The sequence below is a fragment of the Schistocerca gregaria genome, chromosome 2 (assembly GCF_023897955.1).
Source record: "Schistocerca gregaria isolate iqSchGreg1 chromosome 2, iqSchGreg1.2, whole genome shotgun sequence".
Lineage (NCBI taxonomy): Eukaryota > Metazoa > Arthropoda > Insecta > Orthoptera > Acrididae > Schistocerca > Schistocerca gregaria.
In genome coordinates, this window is record NC_064921.1 from 384,256,669 (window position 1) to 384,280,933 (window position 24,265).

The window sequence follows — 24,265 nt, forward strand, 5'->3', positions numbered from 1 at the left end:
TTTAGCTTCAACTTCATCATTTCACTCATTGGGAATTTTTGTGCAATATTGTTATTTGTATCTATCTAGTTATGACGCGTTTATGTTAACTACTTGATAGGAAATCGATGACTGAGCTCTAAGGAAACACATCTCCACAAGCAAAGGGAAGTGTGAACACAGTGTTTTGCAGCTGGTGGCTCAGTAAGAGTGTTGTGCACTACGAAACCCTGCCCATTATCCTGTCTATCGCCGCTGGTATTTGTTGCCAACAACTACAAACTGTAATTCAGCTTAACCCTGGTAACCTTAGGACGAAAATCTATTTTAATAAAACACGAAGTACTATAACACGAATGTGCCTATAACAGCACGATTGAATAAGATATTACTCAACCTGGACTTCGAAACGGTCTGTGTTTTTCTGTTATCCTATGTCAAACTGAAACAGCATGCAAATTTGGCATTTCATAGTTACAATTTATTCACTTTGGATACGACTACCTGTAGCTCTGTTACGAAACAACTACAAATCTTGCCTTCAGCGAGACTGGAATGTTGGCCCAAAGCAACCCTCACTTCAGAAGCAAACATGTCGTCTTCGTGGCATTTCTTTAAAAATTTTATTTTCGTTACTATAGGTGAAGGAGACCTGTCGAGTGGGTTTAAAAAAAGATGCCGAAGGGGGATATCGAACCCATACCTCCCAAATAAAGAAACTAGGATCAGTCCACCAGATCATCTTTTATAAGAAACTGTCTCTATTTACTTACTGTGCAGGTTCGTTATCCACTGCGCAAACCTATCCTTTCTTTTTTTATAAAAGCCTGCCTCATGAGTAAAATTTTCAGATAAAATGATAAGGCAAATAAAAATTTCTGTTGTGTAAAAATAACAATATGTTGTCTATAAAATTAAATATATCCAATAATTACATTCTCATACGTGGTACACACCAATTGGGTGGTGGATCAAGCAAGGCACTCTCTAAAAATGCTAGCGTATTATGTTCAATATCTCGGACTCTGTATAATCAATGAGTGACGTTCTTGTAGTAACACCATAAAGTCTTGCACATTCCTACTGACCTCTCGGGAAAGGTAAGGTACAGTCACACTGTAAATCTAACTCACTGCATTAGTCTTCGTTCAGGGAAAAAAATCTCATATGTGGGAGAAGTAGTATCTGTGGTGTTGTTGCTTGAGGCAGCACCGAAGGAGGTAAACGATCATTTTTTGCAACAGACACCACAGTGCGCAGAAGGTTTCATATAAAATTGGACTGAGGATACAGTGGCGTATACGTCATGTGGATTTATGTAACCTGGATCGAGTCACATACACTCCTGGCCATTAACACTGCTACACCACGAAGATGACGTGCTCCAGACGCGAAATTTAACCGGCAGGAAGAAGATGCTGTGATATGCAAATGACTAGCTGTTCAGAGCATTCACACAAGGTTGGCGCCGGTGGCGACACCTACAACGGGCTGACATAAGGGAAGTTTCTAACCGCTTTCTCATGCACAAACAGCAGCTGACCGGCGTTTCCTGGTGTAACGTTGTTGTGATGCCTCCTGTAAGGAGGAGAAATACGTACCATCACGTTTCCGATTTTGATAAAGGTCAGATTGTAGCCTATTGCGATTGCGGTTTATCTTATCGCGACATTGCTGCCCACGTTGGTCGAGATCCAATGACTGTTAGTACAGGTGATACGGAACGCCGTGCTGGATCAAAACGGCCTCGTATTACTAGCAGTCGAGATGACGGGCATCTTATCCGCATGGCTGTAACGGATCGTGCAGGCACGTCTCGATCCCTGAGTTAGCAGATGGGGAAGTTCGCAACACAACAACCACTTGCACGAACAGCTCGACGACGTTTGCAGCAGGATGGACTATCTGCTCGGAGGCCATGGCTGCAGTTACCCTTGACGCTGTATGACAGTCAGGAGCGCTTGTGATGGAGTACTCATCAACGAACCTGAGTTCACGAATGCAAAACGTCAGTTTTTCGGATGGATCCAAGTTCTGTTTACATCATTGTGATGGTCGCATCCGTGTTTGGCGACATCGCAGTGAACGCACATTGGAAGCGTGTATTCGTCACCGCCATACTGGCGTATCAGCCGGCGTGATGGTATGGGGTGCCATTGGTTACATCTCTTGTTCGCATTGACGGCACTTTGAACAGTGGACGTTAACACTTCAGATGTGTTACGACCCGTGGGTCTACCCTTCAATCGATCCCTACGAATCTCTACATTTCAGCAGGATAATGCACGACCGCATGTTGCAGGTCCTGACGGGCCTTTCTGGATACAGAAAGTGTTCGACTACAGCCCTGGCCAGCACATTCTCCAGATATCTCACCAATTGAAAACGTTTGGTCAATGGTGGCTGAGCAACTGGCTCGTCACAACACGCTAGTCACTACTCTTCATGAACTGTGGCATCGTGTTGAAGCTGCAAGGGCAGCTGTACCTGTACACGCCATCCAAGCTCTGTTTGACTCAATGCCCAGGCGTATCAAGGCCGTTATTACGGCCACAGGTGGTTGTTCTGGGTACTGATTTCTCAGGTAGTATGCATCCAAATTGCGTGAAAATGTAATCACATGTCAGTTCTAGTATAATATACTTGTCCAATGAATACCTGTGTGTCATCTGCATTTCTTCTTGGTGTAGCAATTTTAATGGACAGTAGTTTGTGTTCCATTTACTACCTGATACCTCAATGCGTGCGTCTCGGTTTCAAGGTATAGGTGGTGCACTGTACGCCATACCATTGACCATGTCATTAATGACTGCTGCCGTCCTATGGCATTACTTGGCCGACGTCGAGTTGCGATGCGATATATTTCAAATGTCATTGCCATCCTGGTAATTGGTAGTTCTATATGTACATAACTGTGTCCGACAGAAAGGTTTCGCTTGTGGGGAAGCGATAGTGAGATGTAAGCCACCGCCACCGGTGTCAGACGAGATGATCTTGCCACTTTGTCTATCAGCTGGCACCCTTGTCTGACCGAACGTCAGATGGTGATGGGCCCCACCATGCGACCACTGGTGACCAGTCTTAATTGGGCGCAGTGGGATAGTTGCAACTGCACGTGACAAAACTCCGTGGAAACTTTATTTGCACCAGCGCTTCCACGAGACAGGCGGGGCTCACCCTGTCAAAGGCGCGGTCAATATCCATCGTCACTAGTGAACCCCGGAGACGACAGATCGATCACACTACGGTAGTCGCTGAGTGCCGTTTGTATATTGCTATCCTTTCCTAGCTGTATTGGGTCGAGTGATACCACTTGGCGCGGTGCGCGTTTGAAACCTGCTGCAAGTATCCTGATGTAGATCTTGCAGTCGCAATTAAGAAGAGTCAGTGGCCGGTAGGCCTGCCTCCCTGTGCCACCGGATGGTTTGTGAATAGGGATGATCATTCCTTCCACAAAGACGGGTGGAAGAGGCACATCGGGGGACATCAATTCGGGTACATGCCAGTCCATCGCGGGGTCACGAGGTCTTTCACTGTCCGGTAAAACACCATCGGAAACCGGTGGGGTCCCGGCGACTTATTCGACGATTCCTTATCGGGCGCTTCTATTACGTCATCCTCTCTGACTTCCCCCGTTAACTCTAGTTCGGCCTTAGGGTTGAGGCACGCGGATAGCGTTCGTGGAACATCGTGGAAGGCTGCCGCATCGTGTTCCACTTCGTCATGGGGTGATCGTATTGTTGCACAAAGGCGTTGGCAATTTCTTTTTGCGATGTCGTACGGCGACCATCCAACAGTACGGCCGTCTGTGTTGAGGCTGTGCGGCTGCGATTTTTTATCCAATAACGTGATACATCGACGGCGATTCTCCACGGACTCGCTGAAAGCCTCTTGCGCGAATTGCGACCCCTCCAGACGGCGTCTCATTATAAAAATTGTATGGGCCTGCGCTCGTTTTATTGCAGCACTATGATCCTGTGAGGGCGCATGGGTAGAAAGTTCGCGAAGCATCGTGAAATAAAATTCTGTCCTGTGACGCCTCTAGGTCATCTGCTCCCTTCCGTATGCGTTCAAGGCCCGGCGCATTGCAGGCTACGGATTCCAGCCACTATTGTAAAGTCGTCGGATATGTCGACCTTCAGGTTCCCTGAGGTGCGCTGTACTCAATTTAGATCCGAAAATACGACAGGCCATAATTCTGCATCAAGGCTGGAAGATTCGAGAGGAGTCTGCTGCAGTTTTTTTTATAAGGAAAGCTTAAATTTTTAATTTTGGCTTCATCATGTGTGCTCGTAATTTTGGCTATTACCTGCTCGCGATGTAACTTTACAGATGTTAAAATTTCACTCTGATGAATATTCCTTAGAGGCGTCGATAACTAGGATAATGTAACAACTAGGACAATATACTAGAAAATTATTTGCAAACGATTGGCTGTGTAATTTTTCCATTGATCACAGAAACACCATATACACTGTGTGATCAAAAGTATCCGGACACCTTGCTGGAAATGACTTACTAGTTCGTGGCACCCTCGCCTTGATGACAGCTCCCACTCTCTCAAGCATACGATCAGTCAGTTGCTGGAAAGTTTTTTGTGGAATGGCAGCCCATTATTCACGGAATGCTCGACTGAGGAAAGGTACCGATGTCAGTCGGTGGCGGCTGGCGCGAAGTCGGCGTTCCAAAACATCCCAAAAGTGTTCTGCAGAATTCAAGTCAGGACTCTGTGCAGGTCAGTGCATTACAGGGATGTTACTGTCATGTCACCCTTCCGCCACAGGCCGTGCATTATGAAGAGGTGCTCGATCATGTTGAAAGATGCAATCGCTATCCCAGAATTGCTTTTCAACAGTGGGAAGCGGTAAGGTGCTTAAAACATCAATGTAGGTCTGTGCTGTGAGAGTACCACGCAAAACAAGGACTGCAAGTCCCCTCCGTGAAAACACGACCACACCATAACACCACCGCCTCCGAATTTTGTTGTTAGCACTTCACACGCTGGGAGATGACGTTCAGCGGGCATTCGCCATACCAAAACCCTGCCATCGGATCACCACATTGTGTACCGTGATTCGTCACTCCACACAACGTTTTTCCGCTGTTCAGTCGGCCAATGTTTACACTCCTTATACCAAGCGAGACGTCGTTTGGCATTTACCGTCGTGATGTGTGGCTTATGAGCAGCCACTCGACCTTGATATCCAAGTTTTCTCACCTCCCACTTAACTTTCATAGTACTTGTAGTGAATTCTGATGCAGTTTGGAATTCCTGTGTGATGGTCTGGATAGACGTCTGCCTATTACACATTACGACCCTCTTCAAATGTCGGCGGTCTCTGTCAGTCAACAGACGAGGTAGACCTATACTCTTTTGTACTGTACGTGTCGCTTCACGTTTCCACTTCACTATCACACAGGAAACAGTGAACCAAGGAATGTTTAGGAGTGTGGAAATCTCGCAAACAGACGTATGACAAAAATGAGACTCAATCACCGGACCAAGTCCGTGAGTTCCGCACAGCGCTCTCTCTAGCGACGTTTAATGACTAAAGAGGTCGCTAATGTGGAGTACCTGGCAGTATGTGTCAACAAAATGCACCTAATATGAAAAACGTATGTTTTTGGAGATGCCCGGATACTTTTGATCACATAGTGTACTTTCTACTGTTATTCAACAGAAGCTAGGTTTATCTGCACAGCCGGCCAGTGTGGCCGAGCCGTTCTAAGGGCTACAGTCTGGAACCGTGCTAGCGCTACGGTCGCAGGTTCGAATCCTGCCTCGGGCATCGATGTGCGTGATGTCCTTAGGTTACTTAGGTTTAAGTGGTTCTAAGTTCTAGGGGACTGATGACCTCAGAAGTTAAGTCCCATAGTGCTCAGAACCATTTGAACCATTTTATCTGCACAGGCTGATAAAAGTTCTATTCTCCCAGGTAAGGGTCTCTGCTGCATGAAAAATTAATACGATGATGATGATTCTTGTTTTTATTGTGAATGCCTAAAAAGTGTGAATAATGGAAATATCCGAAAAATGTAAAACATATATAAAATGTTATTGTGCGCACTCGTGCGAGCGCTCGCGCGCGGCTGTGTGTCTGTGTGTGAAAAATGTAAATTGTAGACCTTAAAAGTAAGTGACGTTAACTCACATATGCAAATGGAAATACCCCTTTCTTATTGACTAGATTAAACAGTCAATCGCCAGGAAAATACGTAATCGAATTTGTTTGTTAGCAAGTACCATGCATACTCTTTGATGTAAATTTATATAACTTAGTTTCTTTGAGATTAAAAAATTTCCGTTGCATTTGCTCAGAAAGTGAATATGTGGAAAAATATCCTCTTTAATATATTATATCGTCTTGTTTCATGCTATTGTGCCTTGCACAGGCGGAGAGAGAGAAAGAGACACACACACACACACACACACACACACACACACACACACACACAGAGAGAGAGAGAGAGAGAGAGAGAGAGAGAGAGAGAGAGAGAGAGAGGAGGTTACGTTTCCGAGGAGTACAGTTTATGATATGTGAAAGCAGACGGAGATGAAATGCAAATGTGTGTGTGTTTCTGATGTATTTTGAAGTGGAAATGCTGTAAGTTTCAACTTACCTATTTTTTGGAGAAATGCTTTCGAATATATTGCAAAAAATTCATGTCCTTTGGCTATCTTGGGAGGATAGCCACGGTGGCTGCTAACTGGACGAGTGTGAAGTGGAGGGGGTGGGGGTTGGAGGGATGGATAGGATGATATCATCTAATAGAAGCATGGCTTGTCGCCTGATGATGACAGTGTCGAAAAGGCTGTAAGGCTTGTGCCGTCAGTGTTGCGGGCCAAATGACTAGTACATGATAACTTTCAGCAGACGTTTGATGGTAGACGCACTACTGACTGGTATGTTTCACATTTCTTCATTAATGACTTGTTTTACTCAAGCAGAACAACATCACTGAAAAAATATTCATAATTCCGGTTAAAATGGAATGTTACTCATACTTGGGCATACTTGCTCTGTTTCTGAACGAGACGTGACGACTGGGTGTTGTGTGATGTCCTTAGGTTAGTTAGATTTAAGTATTTCTAAGTTCTAGGGGACTGATGACCATAGATGTTAAGTCCCATAGTGCTCAGAGCCATTTGAACCATTTTTCTAAATGAGTGGTGTTTGTGCATCACTGAATTGTATTTTATTTTGCTATTGTTAATTAAAACATTATTATTTACATTGCGACGGTGAAACATTTTCTTCAGGCGGATAGTTAAAACGATGTAAAGGAAGAAACTTCCATATTTTTGGATTATTTTGTGACAGAGTTGTACAATACATTTAATCAATATTGTTATTTCGTCATCCTTTCTCTTATGTGAACAAGAATCTCTCTCTCTCAAGCCCTCGAACACTATCTGTCTATGTCTGTCTGCGATCATTGTATCTACTTGTATCTACTGTTTTGTAAACACATCAATAAGTTATTGCAGAGTGTTATCAAATAACCATCGTTATGATTTGTACTTACCCCTATATACAATCTATTGAAGAAACGGTGTCATAAAGAAGCTCAGAATATATTGCACACTGTACGTCAGTGTTTAGTACATTTATGCAAAATATTTTCGTACTGTCGGAGTATTACTTAAAAATAAGTGATAGAAGGTGGTACTACAAAGCATAACATTTTGGAAAACGAAAGTTTATGGAAGCATTTACATCTATAACATTTATTTATTCGTTCAATTAGACGCATTTAGTACATATTTTATAATGAAGAGGACTGTCATCTTTTTTCACTTTATGATGAAGTCACTGACTGATATTTACGTTTTTAGTACGATTACTTCGTAATAAATGACCAAACTTCCCTTAAACCGCACAAGGAAATTTGTGTTTACGGCAGCAGATCGTGCCAGAAATTCATATCTGTACCAAACAAACTCTTCGCTGTTTTAAGAGGAGATGTTATCTCGAGGTATGTCGGCGACGATTCGTCATACTCGTTCCAGACTTCTGTCACAAGCGAGTTTCCTTCCGGTGTTGGGTTGCTGAAACAAGAATACAAACGTTGCGGTTTATTACCCAGCGTCCCTTCAACATAGTAACATTTAATTTCTTACACTCAGGATTTGTCTAGATCACAATAAGTAGAGATTCCTTATGGTACATTTCGACTATGCGCTTGCTGAATTCAAAACAGAACCCAAATATATTGTATACCGTTAAAAAGTGTATCTAAGTGTCAGATTCTCTATAATGTATAGCAGAATTTTGATGTGAAACATTGTGTCTAAGGCTTAAAGTTCTATTTTTATCTAATGATGGCAGTGCATGTACAGTATAGCACGCAGATTACATTATTAAATCTGTCGATGAGATGCTGGGATACTGAGTGCGAAATACTCTACATTAGGCTGCCACCTCTCGCAGAAACAATGGTTCTAAGACAACACAGTTCGCCATTGAATCGAACTGAAATTCGATGAAAGTTATCAGTATGTCATTCCGCATGCTTCAACTCTACGCCAGGCCCATGTTGCAATGAAAAATGGAGTATGGGAACGTTCGTTCCCCTGCGGCAGACGACATAAAGACACATGTAACATGATGCTGTACGCAGAACTGGAATTTGTCTGATAAGACGACGCGGTGCCACTTCTGAATACAGTGTTATCGTGCGGTAACACGCTGTAGACGCGCCCCGCGCCCCACGCAGTAGTACACTCAGTCATCAGACGTATAATACAGCAAAACTCCACCTACAGAATTTCAGAGGTCGTCCAGGGTTATTTTATGAGTATTTTAGTATAAGGGACTTGCGGTTCCTGGCTGCCTAGATACAGAATGATAATGTAATTATGATTTATCCGGTTTTATAGTACAAGTACCTTCACTACAATTAAATATCCCGTAACATGTAATAACCAAAATGCACAACAGAAAAAACAAGTAATGCCACAACAATGAAACGAAACTCTTACGCTTTTGTGACAGCGTGTCGAGTCTGTTCCCTCGGTGTATAGTTTACTAACAAATGCGAATCTATCCGCTTAGACGTATTGTTGAATATAAGGACAACCATGATAACGGCGGAGCGTACAACGATACACCATGAGTTGTCTTATCGGCTCCAAATTCCCAGGAGTTTGTCGTAGTTCTTCTGCGGCTGTGACAATCCATCTCCATGTGAGTAACGACAGGAGTCTCGTAAACGTGAGTCTCAATAGGCCCTCAAAAGGTGAAGTTTGTTGTTGACATGACTTATGGCGGGTATGGCCGTGGAGCAGGACCACCTCGACGAATCCAATTTTGTCCAAACTGTGGTTCCTTACACAGAGTGCAATTTGTGCAGACGTACGGTTATATAGTTGTTGTGGTCGTCAGTCCGAAGACTGGTTTGATGCAGCTCTCCATGCTGCTCCATCCTATGCGAACCTTTCCATTTCCGAATAACCTCGGAACCAACATCCTTCTGGAACTGCTTACTGTATTTATCTCATGGTCTTCTTGTGCGATTTTTGCCTCCCCTCCAATGCTAAACTGGTGATTCCATGATGTCTCAGGATGTGTCCTATCAATCGATCTCTTCTTTTGAACAAGTTGTGCCACAAATTTCTTGTCACGCCATTTCTGTTTACTACCTCCTCAACCTACCTAATCTTCAGCACTCTTCTTTAGCACCAAATTTTGAAGGCTTCTATTCTTTTTTTGTCTAAAGTGATTATTGTCAATGTTTCAACTCCATACACGGCTCCACTCCAGACAAATTTTTTCAGAAAAGACTTCCTTGCGCTTCAGTCTGTATTCGATGTTAACAAATTTCTCTGCTTTTCTTTCCATTGGCAGTCTACATTTTATATCCTCTCTACTTCGGCAGTCATCCGTTATTTTGATGCCCAAATAGCAAAACTCAACTACTACTTTACGCGCTTCGTTTGCTAAGCTAAATCCCTCAGCATCGCCTGATTTAATTCTTCTATATTCCACTATCCTTGTTTTGATTTTATTGATGTTCATCTTCCGTCCTCCTTTCAAGATAATGTCCATCCCGTTCAACTGCCCTTCCAACTCCATTGCTGTCTCTGACAGAATTAAAATGTGATTGGGAAACGTCGAAGTTCTTATTTATTTTCCCCTAACTTTAATTCCCACTCCAAATATTTCTTTGGTTTCCTTTACTGCTTCTTCAGTGCACAAATTGAATCACATTTCGGATAGGCTACAACCCTCTCTCACTCCATTCTCAAGCTCTGCTTCCCTTTCATGCCCCTGAACTCCAATTACTACCGTCTGGTTTCTGTACAAGTTGTAAATAGCCTTTCGCTCCCTGTGTTTTACCTCTGCTACCTTCAACACTGTCAAAAGCTAAGCCCAAGAACGCTGTAAATATAGGTTTGCCTTTCCTCAATCTACCGTCTAAGATAAGTCGGAGGATCAGTATTGCCGCGCGTGTTTCTAGATTTTTCCTGAAACGAAACTGATCTTCTCCGAGGTCGGCTTCTAGCTGTTCTTTGTTTCTTCTGTAAAGAATTTGTCCCACTATTTTCCTACCATGACTGATTTAACTGATAGTTCGGTAATTTTCACACCTCTCAGCCACTGTTTTCTTTGGAATTGCAATTTTATATGCTTCTTGAAGTCTTTAAGGTATTTCGCCTCTCTCATACGTCTTGCCAACCAGGTGAAAGGGTTTTGTCATGGCTGCCTCTCCCAGGGGTATCAACAGCTCTGACGGAATAACTTCTTCTCCCGAGATCTTGTTTCAGAACTATGTCAGTTTCTTGTCGCAGTATCATGTCTTTCACATCATCTTTATCTACGTCCACTTCCCTTTCTACACTCCTGGAAATGGAAAAAAGAACACATTGACACCAGTGTGTCAGACCCATCATACTTGCTCCGGACACTGCGAGAGGGCTGTACAAGCAATGATCACACGCACAGCACAGCGGACACACCAGGAACCGCGGTGTTGGCCGTCGAATGGCGCTAGCTGCGCAGCATTTGTGCACCGCCGCCGTCAGTGTCAGCCAGTTTGCCGTGGCATACGGAGCTCCATCGCAGTCTATAACACTGGTAGCATGCCGCGACAGCGTGGACGTGAACCGTATGTGCAGTTGACGGACTTTGAGCGAGGGCGTATAGTGGGCATGCGGGAGGCCGGGTGGACGTACCGCCGAATTGCTCAACACGTGGGGCGTGAGGTCTCCACAGTACATCGATGTTGTCGTCAGTGGTCGGCGGAAGGTGCACGTGCCCGTCGACCTGGGACCGGACCGCAGCGACGCACGGATGCACGCCAAGACCGTAGGATCCTACGCAGTGCCGTAGGGGACCGCACCGCCACTTCCCAGCAAATTAGGGACACTGTTCCTCCTGGGGTATCGGCGAGGACCATTCGCAACCGTCTCCATGCAGCTGGGCTACGGTCCCGCACACCGTTAGGCCGTCTTCCGCTCACGCCCCAACATCGTGCAGCCCGCCTACAGTGGTGTCGCAACAGGCGTGAATGGAGGGACGAATGGAGACGTGTCGTCTTCAGCGATGAGAGTCGCTTCTGCCTTGGTGCCAATGATGTTCGTATGCGTGTTTGGGCCGTGCAGGTGAGCGTCACAATCAGGACTGCATACGACCGAGGTACACAGGGCCAACACCCGGCATCATGGTGTGGGGAGCGATCTCCTACACTGGCCGTACACCTCTGGTGATCGTCGAGGGGACACTAAATAGTGCACGGTACATCCAAACCGTCATCGAACCCATCGTTCTACCATTCCTAGACCGGCAAGGGAACTTGCTGTTCCAACAGGACAATGCACGTCTGCATGTATCCCGTGCCACCCAACGTGCTCTAGAAGGTGTAAGTCAACTACCCTGGCCAGTAAGATCTCCGGATCTGTCCCCCATTGAACATGTTTGGGACTGGATGAAGCGTCGTCTCACGCGGTCTGCACGTCCAGCACGAACGCTGGTCCAACTGAGGCGCCAGTTGGAAATGGCATGGCAAGCCGTTCCACAGGACTACATCCAGCATCTCTACGATCGTCTCCATGGGAGAATAGCAGCCTGCATTGCTGCGAAAGGTGGATATACACTGTACTAGTGCCGACATTGTGCATGCTCTGTTGCCTGTGTCTATGTGCCTGTGGTTCTGTCAGTGTGATCATGTGATGTATCTGACACCAGGAATGTGTCAATAAAGTTTCCCCTTCCTGGGACAATGAATTCATGGTGTTCTTATTTCAATTTCCAGGAGTGTATAATACTGCCTTCAAGCTTATCTCCCTTGCGTAGACGCTCTATATACTCCTTCCGCCTTTCAGCTTTCCATTCTTTGCTTAGGACTGCTTTCCCATCTGAGCTCTTGATATACGAAGAGCTGCTCCTCTTCACTCCAAAAGCCTCTTTAATTTTCCTGTAGACGTTATTTATCTTTCCGCTAACGACATACTTTTCTGAATCCTTAGATTTCTCCACTAGTCATTCCTGCGTAGCCATTTTGCATTGCCTGTCAATTGCATTTTTTAAACGTTTGTATTCCTTTTCCCCTGCATCTTTTCTCATTTCATCAATTAAATTCTATTTCACTTTTGTTCTCCAAAGATTCCTACTAGGTCGTATCTTTTTATCTGCTTGACCCTCTGCTGGCTTTGCTACTTGATCTATTAAAGCTATCCTTTCGTTTTCTACTGTACTGATTTCTCCAGTCATGTAGGAACCACATAAACTAATTTTCAGCATTATATACAGTCGACATTTGGACTTTAGTACAGAAATTTTCAATACAATACAGAAACAAAGTAAATTGTTGTCAGAAGTCAAAAGAAATTGAATTATTCTGTACTAGCCCCCAGCCATACCCGTATTATTAGTGCAGCTCTGGTTCACTCAGTATTATAGTTTTTGCAGAGTGTATGTTTCTTGCTTATTTTTGGTATTCCGAGAGAGGCCCATGGGATTGACATGGCCAGTGAGCATTCAGTGGCAACTAAGCGACAGAGTTGGGTGTTGGTCACGCTGCTGAGCGGTCTGAAAATAACTTGCTGAACACAGAGAAGAAAACGCGGAGGACGTTGCTTTTTGGAAATGTGATTTTCTAAAGATTAATTAGAAAAGTATGAAGATAGTCAGATAATGTCGCTACAGGACACTCACATGCGTAGTTTTTGATGACTCTGAACGAAGCAAATTTTTACCATGATTTTTCTAGGTGATTCTGGCCAGTTAGCTTGATTATCGAGGCGAGATGAAGCAAAATTATTTGCTCATACGTCTTTCATTTAGAGTTTAGTTTCTGAGCACCATTAGCGTTTCAGTAACGCATTAAATGGAACAGTAATATTTTTTAATTGGAAATTAATATTGTAAAGACTGTTGTAATTTTTAAGGAATGATTTTCAAAATTCACAACATAATTTTTGAATGTTTCGTTCTTATCATCATTCAGTAAGTTTAGTTCTCCCCACCGTTTACTCAGGAAAATTTAATATTGTAATTGAGTGTTGCTGCATTGCATTGAGTGAATCGCAGTCGTTCAAAATAAACCATGATGTGCATAGCATAGCTGCTTTTCACAGCACTGCACTTGGCAAGTATCTATTTTCTTCTTTTTTCTTAGTTAGTCAGTTTTCTGCGCCACTGTATTTTAATGTTCATAACTTTTGAGCGTCTAAAATCATTCACCGTTAAGCACTGAATTACAAAATTATTATCATGATCAGTTTAGATGAAGTTAGTTCAGACTTGACATACTTTGTCAGCTGACCTTATTCTTGCAGTGCAGTGTTACTCGTTCGCGCGTTTGTCATTTAGTGTTCGGGATTTCTGTTTGACGACAGCAATTTTGCTCAGACGTGTTTAACGATGGTGTGATTACATGTACCCCACATAATTTTTTATTCTGACGAGGATTGCCCTAGTGCAGTCGAAACCGTGATCAATTCTCAAAATTTGGTGCAACCGAAGTGGCTGTACATACGTTCCTGTAACAAAATGGAATTTGTTTTTGTTTGATTTGAGCGATATTTTTGCGATTTAATGCAAATTAATTGTCAGATTAAGGTCATTGTAGTAGATATTTTAGTAGATTTGATTTAATATATGCAGGATTTTTATTAATTTACCATCTGGGGCAAGTTACGTTTTCGTGGCCAGTCAGTGTTGAAAAGTTTCATTTTTTATGGGCAACGAATTTTTTATAGTATTTCATTCTTTGATAGGAATTTACACAGTACTACCAAAACTGTACTTGCGTCGCTTTCTGTTGATATTACTGTAGAATCTGGTAACGTCAGTATTGTAGAATTGTTGCTACAGATGAAAAATCTGCATGAAGGCACGATAGCATATATTGAGGATAGTACCAGGAAACAGGAAGAAAATATTAGGTCACTGAAAGAAAACCGGGAAGAGTTGATTAGGCCACAGGAAGAAAACACTAGAAAACAAGAAGAGAAACTGGAATAGATAAAAAGTCAATCGAAGAATATACTAGTTCACAGGAAGCGATAAAATCACAGAAAGAGAATTCAACAACTCTAATTAGGAAAGAGATCAATGACGAATTCCAAACGATAATGAATATTATTGAGACCAGGTTCCATAATAATGAGACGAGCGTCAACAGAACGAAACATTTTCAGAAAGAGAGAAAAGGGTAGATGAGATGATTTCAAATGTTGAAAAGAATCAACAGTGGAGTAAAGAATAATTCTTATCAATGATAAAATCCGTTACAATTGTAATAATTATTTATTTCTAAAAAGGACACCACTAACCTATTGCAGGATACAAGTCTCACCTGCAGGTGCATCTGCTAAATTTTAAATGAATAATACTAACTATCCACATTATTAAGATAATCAAAGCTAAACAGGACCAATAGAAATTCTCAGAAGAAACCCCTACACCTACACTAAAATTTGAGTCCATAAAGGTTGCATAACTAAGATTAAAATAGATTAAAATGTGTTAAAATAGCTTATGCACCATAGATGTACTATTTTAGCATATTTTGAAATTATTTTAAACTTGTTACGCAGCCTTTGTAGACACACATTTTGATATACTTGCTATACGTTTTTCTAGGAATTTCTATGGTTTCTTTTTATCTTAATCATGTGGACAGGTTTTATTATCCATTGCAAATTTTTGAGATGAACCTGAAGATGGGAAATATGTCCTGAAATTGGGCAGAGCTTTTCTTTTTAGAAATAAGTAAGTTTCACAACTGTAGCGTATTTAATCAATGACGATGAACAACAGTTGTGGATGTCCCGTCAAGAAAAACATGTGAAGAATTTTTAAGAGAAATAGTGTAATGCAGAGTGCTGTGATCACTCAAGTAAAGGAACAGAACGATTGATTCGATGTTATAATTCGCGAAACAGGTGAACATATCGAAGCACAGAAATTACAATCGGAAATACAGAAAGTTCTGAGAAAGTTGACGAACTTACCGTGAAAATCACAAATTCGTCGTCCAATGCAGAAGGGGCTCGGATGACACTTTACCTACCCATTTTTTGGAAGCAGGAGAATAAAAGGCTTTAAAATAATTTAAAGATGCTCAAATGAAAACAAGCAAGAACAGAATCGAAACGTAAATACAATGTGCCATCAGCTCACAGGAATCGAAAGAAACTTACTCGAGGAGGCGATGTTGCTGATTTTTGACATTGTCATCAAATATCTAATGAACAATGAAACTAATAGTATGTAGGATTATTGAGAATGAAATTTCTGTCGTAGACAAGATGGCGAACGGCTTCGATTACAATCGTTTTCTGACGGTTAGAAAATTTACTGTGTTTCTAAATTTTCGAAAAGAAGAAAGCAGTGAATTCTCAATGACCATTTTTCACTTAGTATGTTTGTACCTAGCTTACTTCTTGGGCCAGTTGACTGTCAGTTGATTGTGGAATATCTATTGCTGTAATTTGTATTGTTGCCTTTTCAGTTCCATGTACTGAATTGTAATGTAGAGAATACATGGTATTTGGTACAGAGTACTTTTCCGTGTTTCTGAATATCTTTTTATATGTTTAAGGGATTCATATCTACCACAGAAGGGATTAATTGTTCCTCAGCTGATGGAAGTAGATGATGGAAAATTTGTAAGACTTGCATGAGCGATTAAGACAGAGAAGAAGGATTTACAGAGTCCTGTTCGCTTTTCTTCTTGTAGTATACGCATTACTTTAGACCTTACTTTTAAATTTGATTTTCCTGCCATGAGTTTATGGTTTTTCTTTAAATGTTGTAAGACGGCATTATGTGGGTATGTTTGCTTGTGAAAATGTTCCTTTCAAGTTATATAAATGTTCGTTTTAGGAAAATATGAAAATATAACTCAGGAGCCCAATGAATCTAGGTAAGCAAAATTATGTGCTTTGCTGTAAAGGACCTCGGCCTTGCCGTTTCAAACTAACCGTTCCGACATTTGCCGGAACCGATTTAGGGAAATAATGGATAACCTAAGTCATGATGGCCGGATGCGGATTTGAACCGTTGTCCTCCCATATGTGACTCCAGTGTGGTAGCCACTGCACCGACTCGGTCCAAAATTATGTGCCAAAGTGAAGCTTTAAGGCTGGAAAATGATCAGATAAGATGAAGATGAGTTTTCGTTCTCCTTAGTGTCCCAGAAGAATTTAATTTTTTAATGTATTATGGTGTAGCTTGTATTTAGGTTCTCCTGCTGCGTTTGTAATATTGCTGGTTTTGAAGAGGTAAGATGAAATGTATGGCTGTTGATAAATGATGCACTGTGGGATGTTGACAGAGGAGAAATGTGATACTGATGTAGAGAATTTGTTTCGTAGTAGTCGAAATATGAGCATGAATGTAAAAGTATATGAAGGAATGATAGTAAAATGTAACATGATAATGATAAGTTTATAATGATGAGAAATGTGATGAAGACTGAGGTACGAAATAAAAATTCATAAGGGTTCAGTGCACTGAGACCTAGCTTTGGTTACTTTACTTGCGTTTGTTTCTTACCGCTGTTTTTAACCAAGCCATTTTCCATCATTTAACCCTGTTTCATTCAAAGTAACATGCTGAAGATGAAACAAAAACACGTCATTTACAGCATTATTTAATCGGAAAGTTAAGTTTACTTTGGAGTACCATTTAAGTATTTATATCTTTCCCATTTTCTTTCTTAATATAAGATGATATTTCAAGGTTTCTTCTTTTGACTGACAAATTACTAATGCCTTTCTACCCGTATTTCTTTCTTGCAGCTAATTTCTGACTTTTCGTTTGGATGCAGTAGTATATCCTTTTCTTTAGTTAGTTCAATCGTGATTCTTTCCAGTTCTCAAATGTGTTTTTGTTGATTTGTTATATTACATATGTTTGTTGTGGGTTAGTAATGGTTTGTGTTCTGTGTGTATTCCTGTAAAACAGTGAAATTTCTTAGTTGTGCGCACACAAATAACATTATTTTTCATTTCTTCCTTGCCACTGATTATTAATGTGGAAAATTTTGACACTTATAGTTATGTATATTATCTTTTGTCACTTGCTTTGTAACAGTTGACAAATTTTACCTTATACGGCTTATTCAGTTGTAGATCGTAATGCATGTTTCGTTATCGAAAAGTCCACGGGTGTACTGCCGGTCCATAGCGTCCAACGGGCACTTTTAATATTACGCCGATCAGAGGAGTCGGCATCTTCAGATGCGTTGACGACATGAGCTCCTGGTGGAGCGAGGCGGACTTATATCCTCCCCCAAATCACAAGCCGTGCTCTCCGCGGTTCAATTTGGCGACTCATTTCGCAGCCATGTCTCCGCGCTCCAATATGACGACTCATTTCACCAGAACAGCTTTTATGGAAGCAAACTCATCTTCCCTACTATTAACTTTTTGTAATTTGGCGGAAGACATTCAATTAATCTATGATAACCTGCCCTTGTCATTGGTTCCTTAATGAAATACGTAAAACATCAAAAAATACTTTACGTGTAAAAGCTGTAATGTAATACTTTTCGTTTGGATGCAGTAGTATAACTGTTTTCATACCCATGACAAGAGATCTAGGCTTAAAAGTGCATTTAAAGTTACGTTTCTATGATTTTTGCTGTGGCTTACTAAGCGCTCCATCGGGAAATTTATGGTATTGCCAACAGTAAACAATCACAGAACTAAAAGACATTTCATCAGACCTCGAATGAGATGCAGTGGTACCATAGACTGTACAGATCAGTTTTGTTTCAAAGTATATTAAAGCTTATAGTGCATTGCTCATAAAACATTTTCGTTACTATAACGTTATTCATTTCTAACTACAAATGAGTTTTATTAATGATTGATTAGTTAATATGACAGTAACGTGTGAAGAAATCTCGAAAAGCGTTAAATGTTTGTTCCTTTTCGTAAGTAGTATCGAAAGGCTTCAGGAAAATTATCGTTACGGTCAGAGGTCAGATATTCTAAGGAAGGATGTTACCAACGATGTATCACAACCAGTAGCTCTTGTACGTGATGCAAAAATTCCGCATGGGAGCTCTCGTGAAGTTTTAAACTCTCATTAAAGTAACCAATAAAGTCTCCATTCGTGTAATAACATTTGACCAATCTGTACAATAAGACAGAGAAATGTACATACAAGATATCTGGATGAAAACAATAAAGTAATTTTTTGACGGAGCCACAAGTTGTGTGTAAGTAGTGAACAATCTACTGCATATGTGTACCTGCATAGATGGAAAGAGATGGGAATCATTTACATAGGCTTTGGATCCTTAGGGAGGATGGTTAAGCTTCTCCATGCAGAAATAGCGCTATGATTTACTTTTCTTGTGGGTAACTAGTTTTTTACTTTCCTTGATGCAACCGAAGAATCACTTGATTATGAGGCTGTTCACCGATATGCACGTTCTGTTCGTCATTAAACTGTGGCTTCAGAGATCATATGCTAACTGTCTGTACTTGTATCTATGCACACTTCGAAATCGTGATGTTCTAATGGAACAAAGTTTTGGACACGTTTGATGAGTATGTGGAAAATTATTGAGAACGGGTATGGACAAAGGAGTAATATTTTTATTGATGGCAGAAGGAAGTTAGTCCGTGAGAGCTACCAGAGCCTTCCATCCGTTCTTACAATTGCACAAGAATAACGACTTGCACGTAGACTCGTGAACGTCGAGGAACCTGAAGGTGAAGTGACTACCCGACATTGCAGTAGCAGATATCATCGGCCGCTTATCGTCCCACAATGATGCTCTGGACTGAGCAGCACTCAGCGGTCTCGGGCACCGTGATGGAGTCACTGTAGAATTTACTGCGTTCTGTAGGATTGTTCTCTAATATATAACAGAACAGCTTTTATGAGCATTGTTACTGTGGCCACAGGTTCTTTGCGTCTTAGTGTTGAGATTGTCATTTGGGTTCTCGTCATATTCAGAAAACGTAGGCTACGTTCTTTGCATGTCGTAAGCACATGTAACCATTATAAATGATGCCATACCAGTTGTTTCATACTGTCATCAGCTGAAGTGTCGCGCTATAACAACACTGGAAATATGTGTTGCTGTATTTCTGTTCGTAACATTTGCTCACGTTTTATGTAAAAGACGAGGAGAGAAATGTCTCATTCTAATTACTGGATTTATAACAATGTATTTGTACCCATTCCTTACAACATCCGTTTTGTAGACACAGTCGTACGAATAGATATGCTCGACCAAAAATAATTTAATGGAAGTCAGAAATACGCGCTTAATAACGTACACCATAAAAATATAAGAATCAAACACGTTAGTACTGTAGTGTGTCGCGACTAAATATGACGCTATGCCGAATTGCAGTTGTACAATGGTCTGCACTGATGTGAGTTTGCCTTCCTTGTTTAGGCATTTGCTGAACTCTTTTCACTTCTCTGTTCCAGAAACCAAATGGACAAGCAGCTAATACACGAATGCTCAGAGGACATCTTTTCTCGTCAGGCGTCACATTCGACTTTACTCCCTTTGATAACTGATGGTTTTGGTAACAAGAATAACATTTTCCAGGCATCTTTCTCTTAATTGATCAAGATCAGTGCCGGGGTGGCTCCAATGAAAGTAAACGACTATTTCCTTCTTAAGCAACGCCTGTAGTCACCCAACGTCGTGGGGACGTTGAAACTGTAATCATCCATCCGTCCTTCGATTACAGTTTCATCGTTCTCTGTTGTGTCCCTCGTAACGTATGTATAACCAGTCTTTGAATAAAAATATGCTGCTAAAGATGTATTCCTCTGTATGTTCATCCTCACAAGGCTCGGATACAAAACGTCACATTTCTAACAAAAATTCATTGAATTCTCTTATGGCAACCTTCCATATATATTTCAGTCTTCAATTAGATAACGGCTTGATATGTTACTACTGCTGAAGTTAGACGCGCTGTTAATATTTTCAGTACGTTAAATGACGATCTCGACTTTTGTCACAAAAATGCAACTGAAAAATCAGTCACCTAATATGATGAAATCAAAAAGCTCTTGATCACTGGAATTATATTCCCTAGCATTTACTGCAAATCATTCAGAGAACACTCCTACCGATGCCGTTGTGTAGATTATAATGTTCTGATCGTGGTGACGCCTAAAGTATCTCTCAAGAGTGATATATCGACATGAAGCTTATTCTCCTACTTTGAATTACAATCCATTTTAAATTGGTATAGAAATGTGATAATAATAGTACTCACTCGTATTTAGCAAAGTTAGTCCACATAGCTGTCATCTGAGCCCGGACAATACCCCCGTCCGAATCTGGATCAAGAGTCGATGTTGCGAACAGATAATGTATGTCGTCAGCATGGGCTGCCCCTAGACATATATAAAGTTATATCAGCAAAGTTCTGGTAATGTTATTTGAGCAATAAAATGTAACTGTAAATCCGTAGATTCTATTTTTGTCAGTCTGAAAACCAGATATAAACGAAACATATTCAGTTATGTTTTGTAGATCTAACAGGAGATCATGGAGTAAAAATATTTTTAATATAGGGATTTTTGTATTTTGGTTTCAGTCGCTGAATGACTCACCACCCGAAAGTTTATGCCACTCTCCAAGGAAACTTGCACTGTCGGGTTAAGACAATGTCACGCTTTTGCGTTTGACTTTAAATAGTTTTAAAAGCATTTCGTACCATAGAGCATGCGCCGAAATTAATTCGTCTCGTAAAAAGACGAGAGAATTAACTTGATTTTTCTTCCATAATGCTTGACAAGTAACCAAATATCTATATGAACACATAATGCTCGCCAAGGACTGTATTTAGTCACAAACTTACTGGAATTTGCAGGATAAAATTTATTTCTTAAGTTAAATTAAAATGTTTCTTTCCCTTTGTTTTACATACGCTGTGTCATTTGCACAATGGAAAAGCTGTACATTAAAATCATACATTAAATAAGGAAAAGCCAATGCTGAGAAAAAAAAGCAATGAAGACATTATTGCGTGCCGTCAAATTACTGTTGGTGATTTTTTTTTAAAAAAATAATATGTTTAAACTGAGAACCATTTTCAAACGAGACTCGTTCGTACCCTCTGTAGCAGTGATTAAATCACTTATGTCAAATATCCAGAGTCATCATTTCACACGAAGCAGAAGTTGCCACCTCATGTCCTCCACATTCATTACTTGACCACAGCGGAAGATCGCCTACTGGTAAGGCGATCGACATATCGGTCTGGAAATAAGAAATGTAATGCATGTTTTGCCACTGAAGAATCATGGGCACATTTTCTAACAACAACGGTAAAGCAGTCATCAGAAAGAGTGCGCACTTTTTCCATTAAACGTAACATAAACTGAAAACGGACCGACCACGTGCTGTCCTATTATGCGACACCACACGTTCATACGTCACTGTCATTGGCTGAACATCTTACGAAGTGTGAGTTTCATGTTGAGTAAATTTACTTCAAAGTGATTTGTGAATGTATCCTCATCAGTAAACAATACAATATAGTATCGTGGGTCCGCCTTGAAGCAAAACACTTTTGTTTATTTTCTTCCCCAAACTAGTTTGGTGAAATACCACAGTCAGCAGTAGACTTATTATAAAACATGCAAAAAGTACGAGAGACATTTTTACATGTCTACTCTTTGGTTCTAGCTACTGTACTGAGTGAACAGTTTTATAATACCTTTTTACTTTAGAGTCCTTCAATGATTTCCATGTCTGTTGACGTTTTTTCGGTATGCACAGTATTATATGTAAGGCATGAGCAGTGGTTATTAACAAACACGAAAACGTCAGCTTGCAAACCTCAGTGTTATTACTATTGAAATTTTCCTTAGTGTTGCACATATCTCATACAATTTTCTTAGTTGTTAGACTGTAACCTACTCATGTCATGTAATCTTTTTAGTTGGTCGGCCTTTTGTTTCTCTACAAGCAGACAAACATAACTTTTCATCTTGGCTATAATGCAAAACATTACTCCGTCTCTGTGTTGACAAACGTCGCGAGATGTGAAGCACATTGCTAGAACGTTTTGAGGCTATAGCGGGAACTCTGTCGACATTTGTTTAATGCTCAAGTCTTTCTGTGTGACTGGACATGCCTTTGTGCACATATTTGGTGTAATGTGTTGAATTACGGCTAAGGCGATGCGTTATGGTTTTCTGTGTTTTAGAGACCCAAAAAGTTGACCTACTAACATGAGTACATGACATGTTTACATTACAACTTTACAGCCACAAAAATTATATTCGCAACACTACGGCTAATTCCAATATTAATAACTCTGACGCTTGCAAGACCACATTTCGGTATTTGTTAACAACGGCCGCTCGTGTCATGCAGATAACATGCTGTACGCCGAAAAAACGGCAACAAACATACAAATCATTCAAGGACTTCAAAGTTGAAACGTATTATATGCCTGTTCACACAATACTGTACCTGGAATCAAACAGTACAAATATAATAACCTGCAAGCTTTTGTAACGGTGCCAGTTTCTTGCGTGTTTTAGAATAAAGAAACCCACTGATGACGGCGGTATATGGCTGAAACTAGTTTGAGGAAGAACACCAAAAGTGTTTGTCACCAGTGCAGATCCACAGTACCATTTGTTTTACGCAGACTCCAACCAACAGAAGAGTCACGATCATAGTAAATAATACACGCAGAACAAAATTATTAGCTTGGTCTTGCTGGAAGACCCACTGACACTACAGGAAACTATAGAGACCTCGATGTGGAGACGATTGGTAAAGAGCAAAAGAAACTGGTACGCCTGCCTAATATCGTGTAAAGCCCCCGCAAGCCCGGAGAAATGTCGCAACATGATGGCATGGACTCGACTAAATTCTGAAGTAGTGCTGCAGGGAACTGACACCATGAATCATGCAGGGCTTCCATAAATACACAAGAGCACGAGGAGGTGGATGTCTCTTCTGAACAACACGTTGCAAGGCATCCAAGATACGATCAGTAATGTTCATGTTTGAGGAGTTTGGTGGACAGCGGAATTGTTTAAACTCGAAAGAGTGTTCCTGGAGCCATTCTAGAACAATGATAGACGTGTGGGGTGTCGCATTTTCCTGTTGTAATTGCCCAAATACGTCGGAATTCACAATGGACATGAATGGATCCAGGTGATCATACAGGATGATAATGTACGGGTCACCTGTCAGAAACGTATATAGACGTATCAGGGGTCCCATGTCACTCCCAACTGCACACGCCCCACACTATTACAGAGCGTCCAACAGCTTGAACAGTCCCCTGCTGACCTGCAGAGTCCATGGATTCATGAGGCTGCCTCCATACATGCCCACCCGCTCGATACAATTTGAAGCTAGGCTCGTGCGACCAGGAAACATATTTCCAGTCATCAACAGTCCAGTATCGGCGGGCCCAGGCGAGGCGTACAGCTTTGTGTCGTGCCGTCATCAAGGTTACATCGGTAGGCCTTCGGTTACTGAAGCCCTTATCGATGATGTTTCGTTGAATGGTTCGCACGCTGACACTTGTTGATAGCCTAGCATTTAAAACTGCAGCAATTTGCGGAAGGGTTGCACTTCTGTCACGTTGAACGATTCTCTTCACTCATCGTTGGTCCCTCTCTTACAGGATCTATTTGTGGCCGCAGAGATGTCTGAGATTTGATGTTTTATGTGATTCCTGATATTCATCACACTCTCGTGAAATAGTCGCGTTTCATCGCTGCCTCGGAGGAGCTGGTCCCAATCACTCGACCGTCGACTATAACACCTCGTTCAAACTCGCTAAAATTTTGATAACGTGCCATTGTATCAGTAG

General features: G+C 41.3%; 1 protein-coding gene across 1 annotated transcript in view; it reads right to left on the minus strand.

Annotated features, from left to right (window-relative positions):
* Window positions 1-7,724: 7,724 nt before the first annotated feature.
* The window catches only part of LOC126336160 (bile salt-activated lipase-like), a 42,803-nt gene continuing 26,262 nt past the window's right edge, over window positions 7,725-24,265 (minus strand). Inside the window, exons 8-9 of the mRNA XM_049999652.1 lie at window positions 20,693-20,813; window positions 7,725-8,029 (exon numbers count right to left, since the gene is read on the minus strand). Coding sequence (XP_049855609.1) covers window positions 7,876-8,029; window positions 20,693-20,813 — 275 coding nt within the window. The 3' untranslated portion in view covers window positions 7,725-7,875. The remainder of the gene's footprint in view (window positions 8,030-20,692; window positions 20,814-24,265) is intronic.